A 19,090-nucleotide genomic window follows, 5' to 3' on the forward strand; every position below is an offset into this window, starting at 1 on the left:
TGGAAACACTGGTGGTGCTTGAGGAATGCTCTGCATGGTTGGCTGTTCAAGCCTGTACTTAAATTCTTTGGTTTCGCTACTAATGAGATTAAAATATCGCGATATTACGGGCGAAAGTGAAGGGGAAAAAATGAACAAAATTTGAATTACAAGACAATAAAGGTTATGATGAAGTAATATTTTGCTGGTTGCGGATTATTATTTTAGATTATAATTATAAATATCACCTTTAATAATAACATTAATTACAACGCTACCTCATTTGATAGATTTTTTTAAAAATCACGTGACAAGCAAAAAAACATTTCTAGAAATATAAAAACAAACAAACAACGCGCCTGCGCAGAGGAGACATAAAGCGCGCAGGTTGTCTTCTCGTGTCTCTGGACCGAGCTGCGTTCATTTGCTGTTGTTTATTTATTTTTATTTTTTGCCTCTAAACAATAAAATAAAAAATAATAATTTACAAACAACGTGATCTCGAGCAGCGCTGGAATGTGTTCGGCGCGGCGCGTGCAGGACGGGGAGGAATGCCTTGGCCCCGCCCACCGCCTCCTCGGCGGCCAATCGGAGCGCGGCGACGGTTTCCAGGCGCCCGCGGAGTCCCAGCCGTAGAAAAACAAAACCCCGGAGAGCAACAAAACTCACATTTTACTGCCAACTACCGACCGCAATCCCGTTTTCCGGGCGTAATTCTCCGTTTCCGACCGTCTCTCGGTGTTTTTCGTCGCTCTTTGCCGCCTCCCGGCCGATGTTGTTTATCTGTAGTAAGGGGGGGCTTGAAACCGGCCTCCGTTGCCCCATTTCCTCGGTTGTTTTCCTTCTCTCGCCTGGATTCTCCATGTTGTTGCTGCAAAAGTGAGGACTTCGCAGCGGTCGGGAAGAAAGGGGGGCAGCTCGGACATATTAGCGGCAATAGCGAAGCGGTAACACCACCCGAGAACGGCAAAATAATAGCCTCCGAAAAACACATATCCAAGTGCCTTGCCCCCTCCCCGGGCGGACCTCCGACACCAGAAGAAGAAGAAGAAGAAGAAGAAGAACCAGGAGCGCGGCGAGAGGGAATAAAGAAGCCGCGGAACAAGCTAAATCTCACCGAGGATTGTTGCTTGAAAGGCGGATGACAAGTTAGCTCGGTGAATATCAGAGCCGGAGAGTCCATTAAAGCCAATGAGGGATGCCCATCAGTGCTCGGGGACAGGATTTGAGGATTTTGAGGGCTCCGTGATTGTCAGATGGAAAGTTCTGTTATCACCCAAGTGCAGAAAGAAGACGTTCAAGTGTCACCGAAAACAGGTGAGACTCGGTTTGATTTGAAACACGGCTAAAATCCTCTCTACGTGGGATTGTTTTTGTCGTTAACTGATGAGTGTTGTATTTGTTAAAAACACCCTGTTGTGCGCCCATTTATTTGACAGTTGTGCGCTGCGGACGCGCGGTCACGGAGGCGCATTGCCTTTTTTTTTTTTTTTTTTCCTTCTTCTTCTTCTTCCCTCCTCCAAACAGATCTGTGATATTTAAACCAAATAACTGCTAAATCTTGATTTGTATTATTGTGCTTGTGTGTGAGGAATATTTTTGCCACAAAAGCTGCTGTTTAGTTGTTTTTCCTTCAGATGCGAAACCTAAAAGGCACATAAATTAAAATTATAACTGGTTTTCTGTCAGAATCCAGATGAATGTGTGGCTCCCTGCTTATTCTGCGCTGAGGTGTAAGTTCTCCATTACACACCGCCATCCATCCACAGCTCAGCTTATTGTTGATCCTGTTTTTGTGCCTTTTTTTTGTGCAGTGGTTGCTCTTTACCAATCTGTGTCTTTACATGTGATTATCACTGCTGCTGCTGCTGCTGATTGATCACATCTCAGCTCCTCCAAAAAAAAAAAAGAAAAGAAAAAACGAGCTGTATTTACGTCTATCAGGTTCCAGCTTGTTTGGCACCATCCCATATCCTACTACTACCAGGTACAGCGTGAGCAGCTGCAAGGAAAAAGGGAAAAAAAACGAGCTGCAAACTGCTGCTGATCACATATTTTTTCTTATTTTTTAGTGTCCACAGATCCGTCATCCGCTGCACTGTTTAATTAGACAAACAAACAGATCCGTGTTACATCACGGTGCACATTACAGGCTGGTGTAGGTGTAAAAAAAAAAAAAAAGGGTCTCTGTGGTGGCTGCTGCTGCTGATTATACAGTGTATAGAAACACCAGGTGCCGCGGTATTGACAGCGGAATGCACAAACACACCCCTCTGCACACGCCCATTGTAGCGCCGTTTCAAAGATTTCGCTGTTTGCACACTTTTCCTTGCAGGCTTTGATTATTTTTTGCCCAATATCGTGCACATTAGTGGCTGCATGTCACGTGTGGATAAATTCACATTATCCAAGTGATTGGATTTATCTGTCACTTATTTCAAGATCCTGTTCTTTTGCATGCAGGAGACATCCAGTGCATGTCATTCACAGCCCATCCTGTCCTCCTGCTGGAGATCAATACGCTGATTTAGGCTGCACATAATGTAATGGCTTCCTTCAGATTTTCAGGGGACGTTTATGGAATTGCCAGATCCAGTGTCTCTAACATGTTGTGTAACACGCTTGTTGTCGTCCCTGCGTTGTGTCTTCGGGATCAGCCTTGTAGGTTATAAGAGAGAAAGCCCGGCACACTTTCCACACTGTTTATGATGACACTGAACCGATGAATTATGAATTCAGTATCTACCCGCATGTCCTCACACGAACGAGGACTCGCCAAGAATGTTTCCCTGCCTCTCCAGTGACTGTGGCCCAGGTTTTTTTGGTACCGGGTCTCGGACTTCTCGCGGTCACAGTGTGCTGATCAAAGCCCAGCACAGAGCGCCGAGGTGTGACCGGCTGTCCGGCTCGCTGCCTGACCGGCCGCCTGTCTGGTTGGGTTCTGGCGAGCTTCAGGCAGCCCCTAAAAAGGTCCTGGAGTGTAAAATGGTTGGAATGTTTTCTGTCTGTGTTTTGCTGTCGAAGGTACTGCTGAAAAGTGTGGGTTTTCCCGCCCTCTGTGATTATATAACATGTACCAGCCATTTCCAGCAGCAGCAGCAGCAGCAGCAGCGGCGGCGGCAGAGGCAGCAGGCGCATTAAAAACAGATTTCATGTGCAGGCCGTGCCATCCCTGTAGACAGATGGAAGGGGGAAGCTCACTCTATATGTCACAAGCAGCACCGTAGCTCATGTTTTTCCCATTTCTGTGCGTTTGTAACCAGATTTGTTTTGGCGTGTTGAAGAAAACAGTAGATTACATGAGCATCAGATCCAAGCCTCCACTTGGCAGTTTTCTCATGACAGCCTCTCTCTCTCTCTCTCTCCCTGGAACAGGCCAGGTGAGCCGCTCTGCCCTGAAACAGCCTCGGAGTTGTAACATCTTCAAAGCACTCTTCTGTTGCCTCCAAGCTCAGGATGGCCCCAAACCACCAGCGCCACTGCCGCCACCTTCCCAGCAGGCCTTGCTGGAGTCACAGGAAAATGGGACGGTTGTCAAGGTAACGCCACTCTCATTTTCAGCGATATTTCACACGGCTGAAAACAATTCCTCAAGACCTCGGCTCAGGCCTGCCTTTATTTTTGTTTGTTTAAGATTTGACTTCCTTGTCGCGCCCACGCTCGCCGTGAAGGAGGAGGTGTCTGAATAGTTTTGGCCATCTGTAGGAACAAACTGAACACACTGTTGTAAAAAAAAATGTGCTTAATATTGTCCTCGAGCTTTGTTTTTCTTTACAACTGCGCACTAAAACCACTACTGCACCTGCTAAGAGCATCTTGAAAGCAAACCGCAACTGTCTGCGGATATGGAGCCGCTTTGATGTTCGCACTTGATCCCAGAGGAAGATAAGAACGCCAGAGCGACTGTCAGTCCTTCTGGGCGAGAGCGAGCGGAGGGTCGCGTATTGCGCGGCTGGTAATTGCTGAGGTGGAGGGAAAAAAAATAAAAAATAAAGCTCCGCCGGCCACGCTGGTGAACGCTGTCAGCCTGATTAGGGCCTGGGTGCCATGTTTCGGGGCGTTTTAATGAGATGCCATGTTTGCTCATGTTGAGGAGTGTCCTCGAGCATCAGGAGCAAACAGGAAGCAGCATCTGTAAGGGTCGTCCTGCAGGCTCCCGCCGAAATAAAACCGACACAAGCGTCTACGTTGCATCGACCCAATTGTTTAGCATTTTTTTTCCTCCCTCTCTCTTAATTTGCCTTCTTTAATGGATGAGCTATTCCTGTTATGTAATATATTAATAATTAACTCCACTTTGACAGGACTTGCACAGAAAATGAAATAAAATGAGCCAAAAATGAGATTATATCAAGGGTTACCGTTTGACAGGTCAGGAAACGCACTGAAAACACACTGGAGTTGCACAACACACACAGGCGGCTACAGTAAATAATTAAACTCTGCTCACATATGCCTCCCTAAAGCCGGGTCTAATCTTAATTTCCCAGAGGTGGAATTAAGCGAGCCAGGGTTTGATTTTCATATAAATTACAGCACCTGTGGGGACTAATGGGGCGCGAACGCTGCACACATGACACAAATGTCATAGGCGTGTGTTAAGGAAGTGTCTGTGTTTGTCCCGAGCAGTCGGAACCGAGCCTCCTGCCTGAGATGAAGGCCCAGGACCAAGGGAAGATCTGCGTGGTCATAGACCTGGATGAGACTCTGGTGCACAGTTCATTCAAGGTACTGCCTATATGTCAGTCTTATTTTAATATATGTGTGTGTGTGTGTGGCGCTGCTGCTGCTGCTTGTGATGCTATTTGTGTAAAAACATTTTCCAGTGCAGCAGAAATAGCGAACACAGTTGGGTAACATCCAAGCGAATGCCTACATGTTTACTGAGCTTACATAGGCCGCCACGATTCTATATTTCTTCACCAAAGCATGCCTTTAGCGGCACTTCAAGCGAATTATATTACGTTTGTGTCGGCCGTGATTAACGGCAGCGTCGAGGGGCCTGCTTATGTAATGCCATGTGAATGTACACAGCGTGGCTCGTGAACATTCATGCCAACCGTTCTCCCTCCTGTGTTCTCCCTCCAGCCTATTAGTAATGCAGACTTCATCGTGCCTGTGGAGATAGAGGGGACCACACACCAGGTAAACTACTGTTTGCTGTGGAGGGGAGGTGGGGAGGGTGGGCTCTGTGTTTGTATGTATGTTTGCAGTGGTTGCTGAGCTAAAAAAAAAAAAAAAGGGATGGGTCCTGTAGCCGATCAGGGTTTTTTAAAATACTTGGTGCACGGAGCCCTCTGCTGGCCAGATGTTGAACTCGACTTGGAAGTGGACGCATCAGCAGGAAAATGAGTCATTTCAGCTAAAATGTCATTAATAAGTGATACCATGAAGAAGATGTTAGGAAGAAGAAAAGAAAAAACGCACAAGTAGCGCCGCATTCTCCACCGTTTGTTGGTGTAGAGCGTCCTCTCTTTTTCTATTGGACATGTGGAAATGTAATTAACTTGAGAAATGTGATTCCTGGGACCCCGTGTGCCGGTAAGGAATCCTCTGTGGGGCCTCTGCCTGGTTCAAGTAATCCAGGATAGGCTGGTTAACACTGGCACGGCCTATTCTTGATTACTTGTTTCAGGAACGGGCCACGAGCAGCTAACGGACGAGAAAAAAAAAAAGGACGGTAACGAGAGCGAAGAGATTGAATGAAATGCCGGTTGAACAGCCCCGCGGGTGGATGTGTGCGCTGACGGCTGGTTTGTTTCGCAGGTTTACGTCCTGAAGAGGCCGTACGTGGACGAGTTCCTGCAGAGAATGGGGGAACTGTTTGAATGTGTGCTGTTTACAGCCAGTCTCGCTAAGGTACTTCACATCAGATGTATACCGAAACGGCTCCTGAAATAGAGCCTCATGTTTTATTCAGCGCCGAGTGTCTTTTGTTTGATGACTGATGTAATGTCTGATCTATCAGATGTTGTTCTGCTTTCTCTCGCCTTTTAGTTCCCCCTTTTTTTTTTTTACTGTGAGAGCAGCTGCTGTTAGTCGCCTCAGTAGACGCCCTCCTCACATTTAATTAAAGCCATAGGTCGCTGTCTCCATGGGATCAAACTTGGTGATAATGCAGGATGACCAAGTGGAGATTTAGGATCAAATAAAATGTGTTAAATGTAGTTTTTACTCAACGTTTGCACAAGTTACCAAAGTGAATCTCCTTTAAACTATTAACGTACGCCGTTATGTTTCAGCTTTTAATGCTGCAGTGGCTTCCCTCAGTTTAAGTAAATCACAAGTAATACTTAACTAGTATTCGTTAACCCTCTGAACCCCAAAACCCACGACTGTTGGGTCTAGAAGGCGAGTTATCGTACAGCAAGAAACTGAAAGAGTCATCAGATGTTTAACTTCCCAACTGCACTCAAACTCATCACGTGATTTGGAAAAATTAAGCAAATTTACGCTTGATATTCTGATATTTCATCAAAATTTCTTTATTCTACGTGTCTGATTGAAACATCTGGAACAAATACTGTAAAAAAAAACATTCTGTGCGTCTGTTACAGTCACAGGAAACCGATTCAAACTCTTTTTTTTAGATGAACGTCAGGTTGTGTTTACACAGAGCCGATAAGAGACAAGAGAGAGGAAAGCAAAATAAACCCGATTAATAAAATGAACGTAGCTCCAAAACTGTACACAGAGGAGCAAGTTGTTGGCAAATACTGTCTGGAGCTGATGTGCACACTGCTGTGAAGAATGCCGTTTTATGTAGCTGTTGTATTTAGAGTCACTATTGGTAGAACTTGTGGGCGAATTCAAATTCCAGTTTGACTTTTTTAAGGATTTCTGGCATCACAGTGTTGTCGTAGTGCACAGAAGAGTTTTCTGAGTTCTCCTTCATGGTTGTTCTGTTTCCGTAGAGGTGCAGGATTTTATATTGCAGTGACAAATAAGCCCACAGTGAGTAAAAAAGGGACAGAAGCAACAACAACAACAAAAAGAAGCTGCTTGGAGTTCAGAGGGTTTAGAACAGACGAGTAGGTTTCGTGTCTGTGGTTCTGTTTCTTAGCAGTTTGCTGTAAAACTTGTAGAAAGAGCTTCATCATCCCAACCTTGCTCCTCCTCCTCCTCCTCGCCCCCCTCACCCTCCCTCAGTATGCAGACCCAGTGACGGACCTGCTGGATCAGTGTGGGGTATTCCGGGCCCGGTTGTTCCGGGAATCCTGCGTATTCCACCAGGGCTGCTATGTCAAGGACTTGAGCCGCCTGGGCCGAGACCTCCACAAAACGCTCATCCTGGATAACTCTCCTGCCTCCTACATCTTCCACCCTAATAATGCTGTGAGTGTGCCGGCCTGTCTGTTGTCTGTGATGTTGTAGATCACGATAAAAGTATATATATTAATACCTGACAGCTGCTCTTGGACGTCCACCTGGTGGAGAGTAAGGCAGTAAACGACCACAAACTATAAACCGGTTGGTAGTAGAACAATTTTTCTCCAGACCTGAACCCAGACAAGATAAAGTTGTGAGATTCACTCAAAGTGAAGTAGTCGCTAGAATTACTTCTCAGTAATCTGCTCTGATTTTGATTTGGAACAACACCGTGAAAACGACCTTTTTATAATTATCCTGAACCAACAGCATCACTTTCTAATATGTGTTTTTGTCGTGGTGGGAAACCAAAGAAAGCTCAAAATCCTCACGTTTTACGAGCAGAAACCTGAGAATTATCGGCTTCTTTAATCTGTTTTTTTCTTTTTTAATCATTTGACTGATTCTTTCGGTTCCAATCTTGATTTAGAGGAATCTACACTGGACTCTGTATTAAAATAAATAATAGGAAAATGGCTGCATTTCAGTTCATGCTGAAGTAAAAGTACCAGCATTTAAGCAACTGAATATACTTAAAGTACCAAAAGTAAAAGTACTCAGAATGTAATATGTTAGAAAAATATACATTAATGTGCTTATCCTGTTAATGTAGAAGCTAATAAAGACGATTAAACAACTTGATGTAGTTTATCTGCTTCACATTTCAGTGAAGTTTTAATTTATAATATTACATCATAATGTATTTGTTTAATCTTTTTTGAATAATATTAATAACACCTAAGTTTTGTAAAACACTCCAAGACGCTTTACACAGTAGGTGAGAACACAAAAAATAAATAAAATGGAGAAATTAAGATATAGAAAGAGTAATTATAAGATTATTTTAGGGGTTTTTTGATGATTTTTTTCCAACCTTTTGCTGGATTATTAAACTAAATCTGCAATAAAACTACTGAAAATAATCATTAAATAGAACGGAGTAAAAAGTGCCTCTGATCTGTAGACGGGTGGACGTGTAAAGCAGCAGAAAATGGAAAGAATTAGTGCATAAAGATGATAAATAAGGACGCTACTTTCTACTGCTGCACACGAGACACATTCAGGACTGATTCATTGAGCAACTGCCACTAAAACTTCAGCTTAAATGTGACTTTTTTCAGTTTAAATCCAAGTTGCATGAAGACTTAGCTTTCCGCTCCGAGTTGCCTCCCTGTTGAAATGCTCTGTACTGATAAAGCCGCCTCGCTCCAGGTTCCTGTGGTGTCATGGTTCGACGACGTGGACGACGCCGAGCTGCTCAACCTTCTGCCCGTGTTCGAAGAGCTCAGTCAAGCCGACAACGTCTACACCCGGCTGGACCAGCTGCGTGGACCCTAGGACCTCGACGGAGCTCTTCTTACTACGACGGAACCACGTACGCCGAGAACAGATCCGCCGTTCTCGTCACCTCTGCACAAAACCCTGAGAAAAAGAAAAATTGTATTAGCACGAGGTTAGAGAGAAAAAAACAACCACCGTGTCTTTGGCTCAACTCAAACTACAGATGGCAAACCGAGGCCTCAGTGCTGCCGATGTTCACGACCACTATTTGAAAGCACTACGAGAAAAGAGCGGGAAACGGCAACCAAAGCACTCCCACCACCACCACCACCACAATCGCTGCAGTTAGTCCGAATATTAAAGTGGTTCTTTTGCCAAAGCAGAAGCCTGCCTGCCCTGACTTGACTTTTTTGGACATTGTTTTTTTTTTTTTTTTTTTAATTATTGTGCCTTTTATGGAACAACAGAGAAAAAAAAACAAAAAAACATCAGCTCTTTTTTTAAAAGAAATTTCCACCAGATTTTATACATTTATTGATTTCTTTTTATAGGTTCTTTTTTATAAGGAAATCTATTTTTTAAAAACGGTGAACATGGTTCCTCTATGCAACCCAGTTCTGTGCTTACATGGACAGTACCTCAAAGTTAGCCAGTCAAGAATTGCATTCAGCAGATGTAAACATTACTGTAGCCTTATTTACCTGTAAATGAGCGACAAAGCAAAAGTGTACTTTACGTATTTGTACTTATAAACATAATTTCTACAAAAAAAAAAAAACATGCAATATAAATCACTAGTGGTCAGATTGATTTTTATTGGTAAACGGGGCGACGTCATCTTTGATGGTCCGATGGAAACAGACACACTGGAATATGTTGGCACATAGGACGACCGTAAACGCCACGATTTTCAGTCAAGGTTTTATTAGATCATTTGTTTCTATGTTTTTTTTCTTTTCTTTTATGATGAAATGACATACAACTTGCACTTGTTTTATATTGACAGTGCTGAAAGTAAAAAAAAAAACTGTGCCTTTTGAAATTCGGACAGAGAATGGTGTTCTGCCTGAACAGAGATTTGTAGGCCTACACACTCTGATGTGTCATGCTGAGCGTGAGAAAACACTGTCAAGAGCAAGTGTAATGCCTGTGGCAGTGGTACTTGCAGTGCAACACTTGAAAAATATCACAAATTTGATTTCTTTTTAACATGTGTGAGTGTCGTTTTTCTATATTTATTGGCCAAAAAGACTCTGTAATTGTCCAGTACTTCTAAATGCTCAACATTTTTGTACTTGTAACCCGTTTTGCCTACTTTGAGGCTGGCCTTGTGTTTAACTGTTTTATCTGTGCCTAAATAACACACCTTTTTGCTGTCAAAGTTTGTGGGTGATTCCAAAACGCATAAATCAACAAACAGATTCAATCATGCAAGAAAACACCTTTTTTTAAAAACTCATTTGAAAATTCAGTGCAACAGATATTTTGTGGGGTTTTGTTTCCTTGGTAGTATGTTTTGTTTTTTTCTTTTTTTTCTACGATGTTTAATGTCTGATGCAATTACTGCCTGCATGTTAACTAGTAAAATATGACAATGAAAATGTACCAGTTGTGATGACCAAAAGTATTTGATGAAAGTCACAATTTGTCTTTATGTATGAGAATAAATCATTTTGTCTACCTGATCTGACCAAAACTCTAAAAGACAAGGTGCTACCAATTTTTATTTTCAAATAAAAATTGGTTATATTTTACAGTTTACGTGTGTTTGTATCTCCTGTGACACTAAAGAACACATGCTTAGAGTGTATAGTTACCATAAATTCTCCCATTACTCCCTTAAATCCTCTCATTTTAGTATCTTTATCTCTAAAATCACTTGATGTTCTACTCACAACTCAAACTTTTAGTAAAAGAAAGACCTATTTTTATTTTCAGTACTACTTTCTAAAGAAGTCACTCTAAAGCAATTTCAAAACATTCCCTCGTATCCCACTTTAAATGGTTGTTATCGTTTGGTGTGATGGTGATTTAAAATATAGCTTTAAGATATAAAAAATAGACGTCTAAGTCATTTTACAAAGCCAACAAAAACAGACCTGTTGCTTTGCCATGTGACTAAAAAAATAAAAACATTAGGATTTAACACATTTTTAATAGAAATACCAGAGTTGAATACAACTTCAAAGTTCTTGAACACTTTTATTTTATTATACTTTTTGAAAAATTACTATTTAAAAAGGAGAAACTACATTTTGCTCAACTGGAGCTGAGAAAACCTGAACGTTTTATTTTGTTTTCATTGCTAAAGGTTTATATTAGAACTAATTATTACTATTTCCATCACTCAAACAAAACAATAATTTAAAAAATATATATATATTATTTTTATAATTATATCTCAGATGGGCCTTTGTGTATAATATTTACTTTCACTTTTGTTGCCAATTCTCCTTTAGTTTTGCTTTTACTTAGTGTGGTTTTGCTAGTTTGACTTAATAAAATATCACTCTTTCTTCCTCCCCCTCAGTTTTTATACAAATATAATATAGTACAAAATACTCTAAATCAACTGTACGTGTTGCCTGCAGTTGCGCCAGCGTCACTTTCACGCTCCTCCGTGTGTGTTTGCATCAGCTCATGAAGGCAGCTGATAACAGAAATGGTGCAGCTCCATTTACGAGTCGGCCATTTTAAGTGCACCGGGGACATTACTCGGTGGCACACCCGGAAGTGCGCTTTAATATAAGGTTCCTCGACAGTTTGAGTCTTTGTAAAAAATAAAATAAAATAAAATAAAATAAAAACTCGAGTTGGTGTTTTATTACACAAAAAACTGAAGTCGTGTTTGTTTATTTTACATCGGCAATGTGTGCATTTCCCGTTTTTTCTCGTCGGGTTCTTCTCCGGTAGCTCCGTATCGGGACTACAATCTTCTGGGCGTTTCCATGGTGACATCAGCAGGCTGCCGTGAGCTGACTGACACGTACTGTTTTGTTAAGAGAAATAGAGCAATAAAGCAGGACGGAGAAAGGCCAGTGAAACAACCCGGAGCAGAGAGGTAGGCGAGCGGTCCGTACACGCATAGACACGCCGAGCTAACGCCCGTGTGTCGCCGCAAACGGCGGGGCTGTAACATTTAGCGCCGTTATCGTTTTCAGGAATGACGGAGCCGTCGAGTTGCGCTGGCAGGCGTTAGCTAGCTGCTGGTTATTTAACGCCTACTGGCTAGCAGCGTTAGCTATTAATAAACACAAGTCAGACGCTGTTTCGGTTGTCTGGTGCTCGACTTTCCTGCCTCATTCTTACTCGTTTATTTATCTGTTAATTGTTATTTTTTAAATCAAATATTTCGTTTACAGTTCGATGGATCGATAGCATGCTAGCAGTTAGCGTGTTAGCTTTCTACGCGTGATTGTGCGCTGGTTGTGGTACTCGGAGCTTGACATGTAAAACCCGTTGTGTAACTTGGTGTTGCATACCCTCATCCAGCTGAACTACACGCTGTTAAACTGCGTCATGTGTTTGTACCATTAGTGGTATAAATAGTGGTCAGAATATTAGCTTAAGTTAAAGTAGCGACACCATAATATCGCCAAGAAGAAACACTGTTTAGAATTGAATGTGGTATATATTAGCAGCAAAATAAATTATTAAGCAAACATATTGACGTAAATGGTGGTGAAATTATATTTAAGTAGAATATTTGATTACATCTACCTACTCCTGATCAATAACAAGAAGTGGCAGCCGTGCTACCTGCAGCAGGCTAACAGCTATGGCTTTGTTTATGATCACTAAAGTGGAGTAAAGGACACATTTTCTTTCTTTTTTACATTGTTTTTTTCTGCATTTCTGTTCAGGGGAGACATTACCGGATCGAAAATCTCTTCAGATCTCAGTTCCAGATTTCACCATGAACGTGTTTGACCGCAACATCAACATCGACGCTCTGCTCAAGTTCTCCCAAATGTACGTAAGCATGCAGGACATGTTAGTGCAATGAATGACCGTCTGCTTTCACTCCCGTCTCATGACTTGTTCATTGTTATCTCTTCTGCAGATCTCATTCCACCCAGGTGCACTTGAAGAATGTGTACTCCAGCTTGGCAATGTGCATGTTTGTGGCCGCAGCAGGCTCCTATGTCCATGTCGTCACACGCCTCTTTCAGGTAACAGGAAACAGGAGAGTCTACCTGTTCAGGTTGACCCTTTACATAGATACAAATGGTGGCCGTTTGAAAAGCACAAACACTTGTTCCTACCTGATCCAGACATGTTTTCACTTTCGTTACTTACTGTCTGAAAGTTTTGCTGTAAATAGCCCAGAAAGTCTGTGCATTTTGTGAGATTTAAATTATCTGATTGTCCGCTGAACACATACTTTATAGCTTAGTCACTTCTATCCATGCTTAATGTGACAATACCAGCCTCTGGAAGAAAGTGAGACAGAGATAAAAGCAACCAAAGTGTAGGATTTTCTGCATGTTTGGCTCTTGGTAATCTTGGCACCCCCCTTTGTTGTGTTGGGATTTAGAAGAAGGAACTGAATGTAATATGGGTTAAAGATAAACACTGGTTTCAACATGGTAGCATACTGCAAAAAACACAAAAAAAAATATCTGATTACATTTTTGTTTGAAGTGACAAATGTGTTAAAAAATAGTGAGCATTAAAAAAAAAACAAAAAAAAAAATGGCAAAGCATGTGCATGTGACAAACAACAACATCAGACCAAGTATCCATCGGAGGAGCTTTTATTATGCATTCTCACGTTTATCAGGATTAGGCTGGTGCATTTCAGATAATACTAGTACCACAGGTAAAAGTACACATCTGATAATTAAATCTGAATCACTGTAAGATGTTAATATAAGATTTTTTAAAATCTTCATATGGATTTTATCTGTAGATGGTAGAATTACTGTTTGATATATTAAACCAGCCTTTGTGAGAAACTGTCACAGTTGGAGGAAAGGTGAAAAAGAAAAGTCTACAAACGGGTATTATCTTTAAATGAATGTGTATTTATTGCAGTAACTGAGTGCGTAGTGTCTTTGCCGCAATGCCCATGCCCTATCGTTACCTTGTTCTCAGGGCGGTGTGCTGTCTGTGCTCGGCTCCCTGGGGATGATGTTCTGGCTCGCCATGACACCCCACAACCCCGAGACGGAGAAGAAGAGGCTGGCTATCCTGGCAGGATTTGCCTTCCTCACAGGTACGCTGATGATACCATAGATATGTTTCTGATTTAAATTTGATGCTTTGCATGTGCTGAGAGCTGTGAACAGTTTGGTTATGCAAGAGTTTGAAGCAGTGTTTACTCTGCCTCTGCAGGTGTCGGCCTTGGACCCACACTGGACTTTGTCATCGCTATCAATCCAAGGTAGGTGAAACAGTGCTGTAGCTGTGAGTGAAAGTTAAACATTCAATCTGTGAAACTTTAACACACATTCATCTTAACCTGCAGGTCTTTAAAGCACTAAACAAGATTGTTTGCTTATTAAATAAAGTTGGTTCTGCTTTGTTTCTCTGCAGCATCATTGTGACGGCCTTCATGGGAACCTCTGTGATTTTCATCTGCTTCACTCTGAGCGCCCTCTACGCCAAACGCAGGAGCTACCTGTTCCTTGGAGGTAGAGGGAGTTTAGTATTCTGTAGATTACACCCTTTTTTTTTTCCATAAGAGAAATGCTTTTTCACATAAGCAACGGCAGAAGCTTTAACAGAGTTGTGCAGGAAAAGTGTAGTTAAATGTTGATGTCACTTTTGTTCCTCTCAGGCACACTGATGTCTGGTCTGTCCATCCTGTTCCTGATGTCTCTGATGAACATGTTCTTTGGATCTATGATGCTGTTTAAGGTAATTAAGCAAAGCGGCATCACTCCTCCCTGAAAGTTTTATCAGCTGTATGTCACAATCAGGCCTGGAACAGATGACTGTCTGCTGGGACTCTGCTTCCTGTTGGTGTCGTTTCATTTCACAGAGCTGACTCGCCTCCACCGCTTTGAAATATCTTCACAATGTGGTCCAACAGAGTTACTACTGGGTTAAGACTGGCTGCTCACTTGTGCCAGAATCCTTTTATATATATATTTGTTTAACACATAACATCCATCCTTAATGAATATAGTTTAGCTCCAAGAACAGATGATTGTTTAGCCTACAGTTTTGGTACACAATAGCAGAATTTATTTGGTTGGATTAGTTGATTTCAGTGCATTCTTAGGTGAACAGTATCATTTTAATTCGTTGTAAAACAGTATGATCATGCTAATAGCTCGTAGGCCTGTTCTGTAGTGATTCTCATTTAATAGTTTATTTGTGATAAAAACAATGATGTAGATGAAAAATCGTAGGCAGTCAAATTATGTTGTAGTTACTCCTCTTTATTTATTTTTACACATCCATTAAAAAAAATAAACTAAAGATGAGGCCATGTTACCCTGATCATTTGAAAGTATTTGTCCTCCTCTCGATTCACTGCCTGTGGACTACATTGGGATTCACATGCATTACATTTGACCAGAAACTAGAAAGTTTCTAATTCTCATATTTGTCTGGAGAAAAAAAAAAGTTTTTTAAAAGTACAGATATGAACTAACACCTGCTCTGCTTTTGCTTCTGGACCTCGGTTAAGATTTTGCCTCCGCTGCGTAAATCATGCTTTATTTCATTTTCCTCCGTCTCTGCCAGGCTCACATGTACCTCGGGCTGCTCATCATGTGCGGCTTCGTGCTGTTCGACACTCAGCTCATCATTGAGAAAGCAGAGAACGGAGACAAGGACTACGTCTGGTGAGCAAACTCCACCCAAACCTTTTATCGCCTCATAGCCAAATACGATGCAAATACACGATCCCGTAGTGAGACACACATGTGAGAACACAATGCAAACAAACAGTGTTCCAGAAGTTAAACCTTTAGGTGATGAACTGTTGCAGCCTTTTATTCTACAGACGCTCAGTGACGTGTGGGAAATAAATGTTGTACGTTTTTTTTTTTCAGGCACTGTGTGGACTTGTTCCTTGACTTCATCACCATCTTCAGGAAACTGATGGTCATCCTCGCCATGAATGACAAGGTACCGACATTATTAATATTATTATATAATGTATTAACTAGTGATGCACGATGTTAGAATTTCTGGCCGATACCGATGTTAAGATTTCTGATATCACGATGTCGATATTCAGTTTTTGTTCACACCGAAAAAGGAGTGTAAGTGTGAAAACTATTCAAAAGAAGCCCAATTAGACCACACAGTCTTCTTTATGATGTAACAAAAGTAAAACATGTTTAACGTTAAAGGACCTTTTAAGTAAAAACATCTGTGAAACAGCAGCGATATCAAATGTAGAGACGAAGGCGCTGATGTTAGACAATCATCGACTAAATTTGTTCACCGGACCGATACCGATGTGGTCGCCGAGATATCGTGCATCCCTGCTTTTAACAGTTAAAGGATATCTAGTTATTTTAAACATACTTCTTGGGAAAAGACATGATGCATGGATTTAATAATGTGTAAAACTATGAAGAACATATGAGCTGCTGCACCGGGCGATCCGTTCCTTCTTTACCATTTTATTTTATTTTGATTCAGTCCAACATGCATCGGCCTTCTGCTGTAAAAACATCAACAAAACTACATTAACCTGCAGATGTGAAACACATTTATTAGTTTCTCCTTTTTAAAGATCTTTAGTAAGAACAAAAGTGAGCCACGGATGAGTGAAGTTACAAAGTTTTAGGTAAAAGTAAAGTATAACAAAGGTCCATTTAGTTAGTCGACAGAAACCGTTATGATGACGTCGTTACTGTCTGTCTTCAGCCTTTATCCTTTTCATTTGTTCTGTTTTGCTGCAGATTAAATGGTTAAAACATCCAATTTACCCAAATCACAGGAAAACCAACACATTTTCTCAGTTTGTCGTCATAAATTCAAGCCGTGCAGATTCTTCTTCTTGAGGTTTTTAAATATCTGAGACTTTTGCCACAAGCAGCAGTGAGAGGAATTTAATCTTTGCTGCCCAAATGCTGAGAACTGAAACCAAAGTATTTAAACAACTCAACAGCATCACCAACATTAAACCAAGTTGTTTAGTCCAGGATGATTTCTTCTGTGCTTTGAGTGATTTGATTTGACAGCCCTTTAACTTGCTGTCTAGTTTCAGTTTGACTTTTCACACCACGTTGGTTTCCCTGCTGTTGTTCCTGCAGTTGGGAATCATTTAGTTTTATTTAAACTTGGTTCTGCTGATCAGTTCCAGGATCAGCTGGTAAAGTCACTATGAGTGATGATAGTCTAATGATATAATATACTGTTGTAGAATGTAACGGTCACATTATTGCACATTGTCCTTATTATACTTGTGCACTTTAACTTCAAGTTAAGGAACACTATTGCAATGTGGCGTCTGTAGTTCTGTATGATCAGTTCTTCCATCACTGCGGCCCATCTCCGTCTGTCACGGTAAAAAAACGCTCAGTACAGTCGTGACTCCATAATCTGACCCTTAACAATCCTAAACCTTGCTGGAAAAACCAACAGAACCCATAAAAACAGCCTTAACATACCGACAGCCTTGGATTCTGACTCCAACATGACGTTTAATGTCACCAATCAGGATGACGGCGTATTATCTGACTGAACAATCCCACAGATTGGCTACGTTCACACTGCAGGACTTGATGCTCAATGAGGATTTCTTTGTGACTTCCTTCACATTTCTAATTAAATACGACTTGTATGTGATCTGCTGTGTGAACTTCATACGACCCAAAAGTGTCCCGCATGCGCAGAAGAGGACACGACGACGTCACACGCAGCGAGCGTGCTCAGTGTTTATGGAAGTAAACATGGATGGTAACGGTGGAGCGTATCTGCCACTCCCCCGCCGCCACTGATGGTGGAAACAGAAGTGTGAGCGCTAACTAAACTAGCATCAGCAGCCAAGTACTGCCTGTGTGTTCTGGACACTTCCACCCCGTCAGAGCGCTGCCCCGGGGTGGAAGTGTCCCCCGATGTCCACTGATGGGCCCGTGCACAATCACACCGGTCAATTAGGAGTGACATCCAGCGATGCGTAGAGTTCTAACAACACACTAGTTATTATAACAACTATAAACAGTAAATATTAACTAATGAGCCTTCCAGCATCAAGCCCTCCTTGTATCTTGACCTCCGTCTTGACAATCTGACATAAAAGAAGGTTTTACATTTAGATTATCGAGTCACGTCTACTAAACTGAGTTCTTGTAACGAATGCTGTGGTTTGTGTGATGACACTAATTGTTTGTCTCCTTTTCTTTCAGGAAAAGAAGAAGGAAAAGAAGTAAAGAACATTCGAACAGCAGGAAAATAAAAAAACAACAACAATCAGTCGGAAAAAGGCACAATTTGCAACGCACTTGGTGCTTTTCACTTTGTCTTCATTTCTCAAATTAACTCCTATGTGGTCTTATATTATTGGAATTTTCTTTGATTTATTTTCTGGAACTTACAGCGAGGGTTGAATGTAAGTTTATGGTGCAGTAATGCTAGTCCCATGTTTGGCTGTGAATGGAGAAATACTAACGCTGCAGTGATCGTGCTTGGCCTGTAGAGGGCAGCGTCGCCCTGCGAAGGCTCCCAGACGCTGAGCTAATGAAGACTTTCATATTACTGTTATTTAGTGCCATAAATTAACGACATGATAGGCTCCTTTTAGTGGGTCACGTGAGCTTCTGAAACTGATTACTGTTTTATTTTATGTAATTTACTTTTGTTGATTTGCTTATTTATAGTTTTCCTCAGTTCTCTTAGTGGAGTGTCACACGATGCAGCGTCCCATGATTTTGACAACAGATTCCCCCATTTTCATATTATTTCCCTCTTAGTAGTTTTGTTCCCACAAATTGAAGTGAAGCCTGTCGATGATCTACTGAAATCACTCAGACGGACTCTCAGCCACTCGGCGGTCTGGATTTTGGACCGTTGGAAGAGTCGCTGCCATCTGTCCCTTTCCTTCAAATTTGGATAGCAAAGACAGGCTCGTGATTGGAGACCACTCCCCGTGTAAATTTACCCAAATATCTGTTGTCTAGAAATTAGTTTGCCAAATGATATGATATTAACCTGGATATTTGGCATCAGTGCTATTTTTTTTTTCAAAGTGTATACTGTGAAGAATTTATTTTATTGATGTAAAACTGAGACTAATAATTTGATACATTTGCTCAAATAAATGTGTTGAACGTATAGAAGCAAAGTGGATGTGGTTTTATTCTCTGTGTGTTCACGTTAATGGGAACTTCACCCTCTGAACCGTTTTATTCTCATGTACAGGCCACTCAGAAAACACCGTCATTACTACCACTTCCCATGTTGTAATGTGTTGATTTAATTAGGGTCCGAGCACTAACGGTGCAAGGCCTTTGTGCCTTTATTGGATCGTGTTAGTGAGAGAGAGACAGGAAAG

The 19,090-nt window shown here is 41.5% G+C and overlaps 2 protein-coding genes across 3 annotated transcripts; both read left to right on the top strand.

Annotated features, from left to right (window-relative positions):
• Positions 1-572: 572 nt before the first annotated feature.
• ctdsp2 (CTD (carboxy-terminal domain, RNA polymerase II, polypeptide A) small phosphatase 2) lies at positions 573-9,106 on the top strand. 2 transcript variants are annotated; one of them, XM_008293801.1, is made up of 7 exons: positions 573-1,296; positions 3,355-3,518; positions 4,606-4,707; positions 5,068-5,124; positions 5,746-5,838; positions 7,129-7,314; positions 8,560-9,106. In XM_008293801.1, exons 1-7 carry the CDS (start codon positions 1,236-1,238, stop codon positions 8,683-8,685), a joined length of 789 nt encoding a protein of 262 aa, XP_008292023.1. In that variant the 5' UTR covers positions 573-1,235; the 3' UTR covers positions 8,686-9,106. The 2 variants fall into 2 exon arrangements, with proteins under 2 accessions (XP_008292023.1, XP_008292024.1); XM_008293802.1 differs by having other exon boundaries at positions 576-1,296; positions 4,609-4,707.
• Positions 9,107-11,573: 2,467 nt separating this feature from the next.
• Positions 11,574-18,875, top strand: tegt (testis enhanced gene transcript (BAX inhibitor 1)). Its single transcript, XM_008293800.1, has 10 exons — positions 11,574-11,689; positions 12,492-12,600; positions 12,692-12,800; positions 13,726-13,846; positions 13,966-14,014; positions 14,167-14,264; positions 14,411-14,490; positions 15,325-15,425; positions 15,636-15,711; positions 17,946-18,875. The coding sequence occupies exons 2-10, from the start codon at positions 12,545-12,547 to the stop codon at positions 17,967-17,969; spliced, it is 714 nt and encodes a 237-aa protein (XP_008292022.1). The 5' UTR covers positions 11,574-11,689; positions 12,492-12,544; the 3' UTR covers positions 17,970-18,875.
• The last annotated feature ends 215 nt before the right edge of the window (positions 18,876-19,090 follow it).

This window comes from Stegastes partitus, unplaced genomic scaffold, assembly GCF_000690725.1.
Source record: "Stegastes partitus isolate 25-593 unplaced genomic scaffold, Stegastes_partitus-1.0.2 Scaffold913, whole genome shotgun sequence".
NCBI classification, from domain to species: domain Eukaryota; kingdom Metazoa; phylum Chordata; class Actinopteri; family Pomacentridae; genus Stegastes; species Stegastes partitus.

Coding starts and splice junctions, on each gene's coding strand:
- tegt (XM_008293800.1), top strand. CDS start 12,545: ATGAACGTGTTTGACCGCAACATCAACATCGACGCTCTGCTCAAGTTC. Junction 12,601..12,691: donor CTGCTCAAGTTCTCCCAAAT/GTACGTAAGCAT, acceptor TCTCTTCTGCAG/ATCTCATTCCACCCAGGTGC. Junction 12,801..13,725: donor TCGTCACACGCCTCTTTCAG/GTAACAGGAAAC, acceptor CCTTGTTCTCAG/GGCGGTGTGCTGTCTGTGCT.
- ctdsp2 (XM_008293801.1), top strand. CDS start 1,236: ATGGAAAGTTCTGTTATCACCCAAGTGCAGAAAGAAGACGTTCAAGTG. Junction 3,519..4,605: donor AAAATGGGACGGTTGTCAAG/GTAACGCCACTC, acceptor GTTTGTCCCGAG/CAGTCGGAACCGAGCCTCCT. Junction 5,125..5,745: donor TAGAGGGGACCACACACCAG/GTAAACTACTGT, acceptor TTTGTTTCGCAG/GTTTACGTCCTGAAGAGGCC.